At 66.2% G+C, this 6,099-nt stretch overlaps 1 protein-coding gene across 2 annotated transcripts; it reads right to left on the reverse strand.

Moving 5' to 3' along the window:
• Positions 1 to 1,034: 1,034 nt before the first annotated feature.
• On the reverse strand, positions 1,035 to 4,093 carry TNFRSF18 (TNF receptor superfamily member 18). 2 transcript variants are annotated; one of them, XM_017542549.2, is made up of 5 exons: positions 3,725 to 4,093; positions 2,841 to 2,963; positions 1,904 to 1,991; positions 1,574 to 1,776; positions 1,035 to 1,501 (listed from the first exon to the last, which is right to left on the reverse strand). In XM_017542549.2, exons 1-5 carry the CDS (start codon positions 3,891 to 3,893, stop codon positions 1,380 to 1,382), a joined length of 705 nt encoding a protein of 234 aa, XP_017398038.1. In that variant the 5' UTR covers positions 3,894 to 4,093; the 3' UTR covers positions 1,035 to 1,379. The 2 variants fall into 2 exon arrangements, with proteins under 2 accessions (XP_017398038.1, XP_017398039.1); XM_017542550.2 differs by lacking the exon at positions 2,841 to 2,963.
• Positions 4,094 to 6,099: the final 2,006 nt, after the last annotated feature.

Genomic DNA, 6,099 nt, shown 5'->3' on the forward strand with positions numbered 1-6,099 from the left:
ACTGCTTCTGTTCTGTGACTGCTCCAGGCATTCCTCCTAGTACAAACTACTATACGGTTGTATGGAAGGAGTCTATAAATCAGCACTAAATGTGTCGGTACAGCTCCGACTACGATACCTGTATGATTATATAGGAAGATTATACAGAGCTAAGTAGATATAACTATTGTCGGATTATGTAAACTAGATATATGTAAGCAGTAAGTTACACTTCAGGCACTAATTCTATAAGCTAATAGATAATTATATATGAAGGATGATATAAAGGAAGCAGCTGAGCAGTAACACTATAAGATACTCTTCGGCCACTGGTTGGGCCTGGGGTCTGGACAGTTCTCCTTCCTCGGTGCCCATGGGGGGTGTCACCCACGCCGGCACAGAAGGGCTGGGTCCTGCTCACGCTGTGGCCCCGCCTGCTTCCAGGGCTGCTGCCTTCCCCTGTGTCCCTGTGCGACCCCCGGGATCTCCACACTCCTGGTCCCCTGTGGGGAGGTGCTTACGCCCCCTCTGTCCCATCGCCCAAGAGGAGCTGAGCTGGGGGCCAGGTGTGCGGTGCCTCCAGGGCGCTGCTGAGAACCTGCACCGGCCTGCCCGCCACTCCCCGGCAGCTGCACGAGCTGATATCAGGTCTCACCGGGAGCGGGATGCTGGGCGGGCGAGGGTGGTGTGCTGGCGAGCGAGGTCTGGCCTGGAGACTGGGTCCCCACCGCCAGCAAGTGCTGGATGTGAGTCCTGGGTTCTGGGTACCCAGGGGCTGGCAGGCTGTGGGGCCAGAAACCAGAGTCCCCAGGGGCACCAGCGCAGAGCGCCCTCCCGGGGAAGCCACTGAGCCTCTGTCCCTGAGGAGCGCTGGCCCAGGACTGGAATGGCCCCACCTCGGGCCCCACCCCCACCCACCAGGAGTTCCAGCATGGCCCTGGCCGCCCTCACTTTGCTCCCTGTGGAGGGGACCATGGCCAGGCGTGGACATGGTGCCCCACAGCCCAGCCCTGAGCACCCGGTCCTCCCCTGGCACCCAGCATATGTCACTCAGCTCACTGAACAAGTGTTTATTGAAGGGTCCCCTGCAGCCAGGTCCCGTGCTGGGCACTGCACCCACAGCACAGCCTCCCGTCCTGGCAGTGAGGGGCCCGAAGACCCCATGCCAGCGGGGCCGGCCACGGAGGGCGGGGGCCAGCTGTGTCTCTCTCCCTGCTGCAGTGCCCGGCCACGGCCGCCGACCTGTGTGGTCCAGGGGGCTGGACCCTGCCACCATCCTGCACCTACTTCTGCTGCCAGGGGAGCAAGGCCCGGTCCAGGCAGAACACGGAGCCCATGCTGCCCAGAGAGCTGCTGGGGAGGGGCTGGCTGGGGTCGGCAGCCCCGGAGGACAGCCAGGCTCACACGCACAGGTCTCCCAGCCGGCCCTTCTCCTCTGCCGACCGCTCACCCCGCTCTTCCTCAGGGAACTGGCAGCTGCTGGCGTCTTCAGGGGACGGCGGCACCTCTGGCAGCTGGGTCCCTGCGGGGTGGGGGCACGGTTAGCGGACAGCCAGGCTCCCCGCTCCCCACCCTCGGGAGGGACGGGACTGACCTCGGGGCCGCGCACGCTGACTCCTCAGCTGCCAGACGTGCAGTCCAAGCAGGGCCGAGGTCAGCAGGAAGACGCAGGCGGCCACGGCCAGCAGGACGATGGTCAGCAACCCAGGTGGCTCTGCGGGCGGGCGCCCTGGGACACACACGGCGTTGTGGGTCTTGTTCCCCCGGAATACGGTGAGAAACCCAAACTGGGTGCAGCTGGAACACGGACACAGCCCCTCCTTCAGCCCCAGCTGACATCCTCAGCGCTGTCCAGGGCTGGAGGGGACCCTCCCCAGAGTGGGCCTGGACCGCCCGGCCGCCCGCAGGGCCCGCCAGGACTCACTCTGTCCAAGGTTTGCAGTGGCCTTCGCGGCCTCCGGAGAAGGTCCCCCAGGCACAGTCCACGCACGTGAAGCCGAATTTGAATTTCCCTGGTGGGGGGGGGTGGTAGGGTAGGGAGGGAGGGAGGAAGCTGGAGTGTCTGGGATGGATGAAGAGGGGCCATCTGGGGTCTGGGTCCTGAGACTGACCCCCCACATCATCCATTCAGCAGAGGTCCCAGGGCCAGGGCCACGCCTGTCCATCAGGGTCGGGCGTCTGGGGTGGGATGCAGTGAGGGCACCTGGAGGCTCCCTGGGGGCCCTGGGGGAGGAGCGTGGTGTGCGGCGGGCCTGCCAGGGGTGTGGGGGTGGACGGCTGCCCACTGGGGGCTGAGCGTGGGCAGAGATCATGCAGGAGCCAGCCCAGGCCCCGGGCTGGACCCAGTGGAAGAGAGGGTGGAAAAGGGTGAGGGTCCCAGAGAGATGCTGGGTCCCCAGACCCCAGCCCCAGCCCCGTCCAACCTCACACAACCCCCTCCAGGTCTTGCTCCTCCCAGCACCCCTGTGCCCAGCCTGGCCCCTGCCATCAGGTAAATGAGCCCCTAGGGGGCCTTGAGCTTCTTCCAGAGAGGGTTGCAGCCCTGGGCCCCAGACAGGACTCCTGGGGGCACAGGGCAGGCCTTCCACATTCAGTGAGGGCAGACGATCGGCGTCTCCACCCCCACCCCGGGTTCTCACAGCCCTGAGGGACATCAGAGCCCTTGAGCTGGATGGAGACGCTGAGGCCGAGAACGGGGGGACAGACACCCCCAGAGCTGCACGGCCCCGAGCATAGCCTGGCCCGCCTGCCCAGCACCCCACACACCAGACATCCTCTCTGGACATCTGCGCCCACAAGCTCTGCCTCGGCCCTGGGGGAATCCCTGGCCTCCGAGGACACTCACAGCTGCCTGGACTCACCCTGGGACTGCGCCCTCTGGCCCGGTGGGCACGGATGGTGCTGGCAGGCTTCACAGCAAGGGTCCCTGCAGTGGAACTCAGGCTGGACACACACACAGTCCCTCTCGGGGCAGCACTCTGCGCCTGGGCAGGGGACAAGCCAGCCCCCAGCAGCTGGGCTGAGGCCCCTGCTCCCCAGGTCTCCCCTCAGCCCCCCAGGGAGTGGAGGACTCAGGAGTGGCTGGGAGTCAGGACCCTGGTTTTGTCCAGCTCTGTCTTGCTCCGGGGCCCTGTGGCCTGGCTCCAACCCCTCTGTGCCCCACAGCCGCCCCCGCCTGCTGCTGTGACTCGGCAGGAGCTGTCCCTGCTGGACTCAGAGTGCTCCCTACCAGACACCTCCGAGGCCGCCTGCCTGGCCCCCTGCACTGCTGTCACCACCACCAGCCACGCTGGGCCTCGGGACAGAGCCTCCCTTCCACCCACAGGCCCTGGAGGAAGAAGTTCTGGGTGACTTCTCTGCCAGCTTCCTCCCCAGACCCACGTGTCAGCTGAACCCTCACCCCTGCCTAGGTGCAGGTCAGGGGCAGGCAGCGGGGCAGACGGCGGAGGGTGGGGGCAGCTGGGCAGGAGGGGGCTGGGCGATGGTCAAGGGCTCACAGCCGGCCCAGCAGGACCTGGGTCCCCAGACCCCTCTGAGGGCGCTCCCACCGGGCTCACCCTGCCCCTTGCCCCAGGGCGCCTCCACCTCCCTCTGGGGCCCTGCCTCCTCCAAGGGGCTCTGGGGCCTCGTGCCCGCCCTCCTTAGACGACAGCGGAGGTCTGAGCACAGGGAGGGGAGGGGGCGAGCGCCTCTCCAGCTTCCACGCTGCCCTCGCCAGTCGCCTGAGGAAGCGCGGTTCACTTACCCGGGTCCGCATGGCAGCAGCGCGTCGGGTGAACACGGCAGCAGCGCGCGTCTGTTCCTGCCCCGACCAGGAGGCGGCCAGGGCCACACCCCAGGCCCACGGTGGGGTGCTGACCCAGGCCGAGCGCCCACAGCAGCGCCAGGCCACACAGGACCCCGCACGCGCCCATCGCCGGCAGCTGCACCCAAGTTCAGGGGCCCACAGCGACTTGGACACGCCCCGTCCCCGTCCTCACCCGCCCTGCCTGGAGGTGACTGGAAGTGATCATGACCCGAGAATTCCAGCCAAACTGTGCCCCAAATGCGTGTGGGGAGGGATGTGGGCGCTGTGGACACAGCCGGGTCCCCCCAGGTCGCCGGCAGGGGCGGGGAAACCAGGCAGGGGATCAGAATGGTTTTCTATGCAAATCTGCGGCCACCTCAGTGGGTCCCAGGCAGGGGCGGGGCTTAGCACCTTGTCTCAGGGGGCCTCCTGGGGGTGGGACTTGGCCCATCACCCCCTTCAGCCCACTCCCCTGGGTGGGATCTGCGAGACCCTGAGAGGTCCCCACAAACCCCAGACACCCCCAGAGCACCTCAGCCACGGACCCCAGCGCTGGGTAGACACAGACTGAAGACAGGTACCCTTCAGCTCAGCACGCCCAGCCTGGCCGGCTCCGCGTGTGAGGCTCGCCATGGGCTGCAGGCCTGTGGGCTCCCCTTGCTCACAGCCCCCAGGGACCCCCTCAGCTGCCAACCCAGGGAGCTCCCGGGGCTTGGGAGGGGGCACCAGGAGGGCTGGGGGGACAGACGAGAGGGTGCATGGCGCCTCTTCCAGTCAGTGTCGCCGCCCCTGAGCTGGGTCCTGGAGGGGGTCGAGGGGAGCCCCTCACAAGCTCTCCGGAGGCTGCTCTACATCTCTCTGAACCTCAGTTTCCCCTGTGGGCACCGAGTGGTTCTGGGACTCTGCCTCCACCAGGAAGCCTCTCTGGATTGTTCAGCCTGCTTCTGTGCTATCCAGCGCAAGTGGAGACCCCCAGGAATGCTGGGGGCGGGGCGCTGGGGAACGTGAGCGTGGCTGTGCCCACGGCTGGTGGAGCGGTGGCCGTTGTGATGTGGTCAGACACTCCTTTGAGACCTGCAGCCCCTGCCTCACCCCATAAGGCGATTCCTCCTTTTCCAAGGTAAATTACAGGAATTAGCTGTTTGTAACGCCCCGAGTTCTCAGATCCAAGATGTGGGAGCCTGCCTTGAGAGGCAGCCCTCAGACACTGCAGAAAAGTGGGGGGTCTCCATGGCTCCACGCTGCCCAGACGCTCAGAGAGGAAGGGGTGGGCCAGCGAGGCCTGGGAACCCCATCTTTGAGGGGCCTGGAGATCTTCATTCAGCCCCTAGCCTGGGAGGGGCTGAGCCCCTGGGAAGCAGGAGGCGCCCTCAGACCTAACACAGGCGAAGGTGTTCAGGAAGGAGGCCCGGAGCCCCTGGCGGTTTAAAAAACCCGAGGGGTCTGCACCAGCGCGGGCTGACCCCCAGTCCTGGTGCCCATGGCGCAGCCCCCACACCGCGTTCCCCGGAGCAGCTGCGGGAGTGACGTCCTCCCAGGCTCCCCATGACTCCCGTCCTCGGCCTTCGAGGCTGGAGGTGACCTTATCTGCTCATCTTACTTTCCGGTGTTGTGAGTAACTCACCAGTGACACAAATAACGGGGCATTCATGCCACGGAACAGCCCACAGCGTGGCGGCCAGGTGAGGGGCAGCCCTTCCGTGCATGCAGAAAGGGGAGGGCAGCTGTGGGGCCCCAGGGTGAGGACAGAGATGGGCACCAGGCCTCAGCTCAGGCAGGGCCTGGGGCGCAGATGGCGCAGGAGTTTCTAGCAGAGATGGCGTCGGGCGAGGGGCCGGGGAGGGTGAGCAGGGAGACCAAGCGGAGGTGACCCTGTGTCCACCTGGGTTTCGTTAGGAGGCCTGGCTGGGGAAGGGGTGCCACAGGGCCTGGGCCCGCGGGGGCTGTGCCCAGAGGGGAGGAGACAGGAAGCCACGGGTGTGAGCACCAGGTTTGGGAAGGAGACCCCTTTCCCACAGCCTTCGACCTGCCGGCCCCACAGGACCTGGCCACCTGACCCCTTCCCCCACCCACCCACAGTCCCCCTCCAGGCCTGGTCTCGCCTGCCCCATAGTGGAGGGGGTTCTTCGAGGGGTGGCCCCCCACCCCGTGCAGGCTGAGCCTTGCACAGGGACCCGGCATAGTGAAGGCGCCGGGGGAAAAGGACAGGGTGGAGACAGAGGAAGGGGGAAGCAAACCCGCTGGAGAGGCAGGAGGCGTCAGGCAGCCCAAGGCCAGAGATGGCGTCTTGCTTGTGGCCACTTGTGGTTGTGGCGCCGTGGGCTGCTGTGCGG

Source organism: Cebus imitator, unplaced genomic scaffold (genome assembly GCF_001604975.1).
Source record: "Cebus imitator isolate Cc_AM_T3 unplaced genomic scaffold, Cebus_imitator-1.0 Scaffold145, whole genome shotgun sequence".
Classification (NCBI taxonomy): Eukaryota; Metazoa; Chordata; class Mammalia; order Primates; family Cebidae; genus Cebus; species Cebus imitator.

What these genes read in the sequence shown, in the direction of transcription:
- TNFRSF18 (XM_017542549.2), bottom strand. Translation starts at nt 3,893, where the DNA reads ATGGGCGCGTGCGGGGTCCTGTGTGGCCTGGCGCTGCTGTGGGCGCTC. An exon ending in CTGCTGCCATGCGGACCCGG is followed by an intron (nt 2,964 to 3,724) that starts GTAAGTGAACCG and finishes TCCCCTGCCCAG; the next exon opens with GCGCAGAGTGCTGCCCCGAG. An exon ending in TCAGCGTGCGCGGCCCCGAG is followed by an intron (nt 1,502 to 1,573) that starts GTCAGTCCCGTC and finishes CCCACCCCGCAG; the next exon opens with GGACCCAGCTGCCAGAGGTG.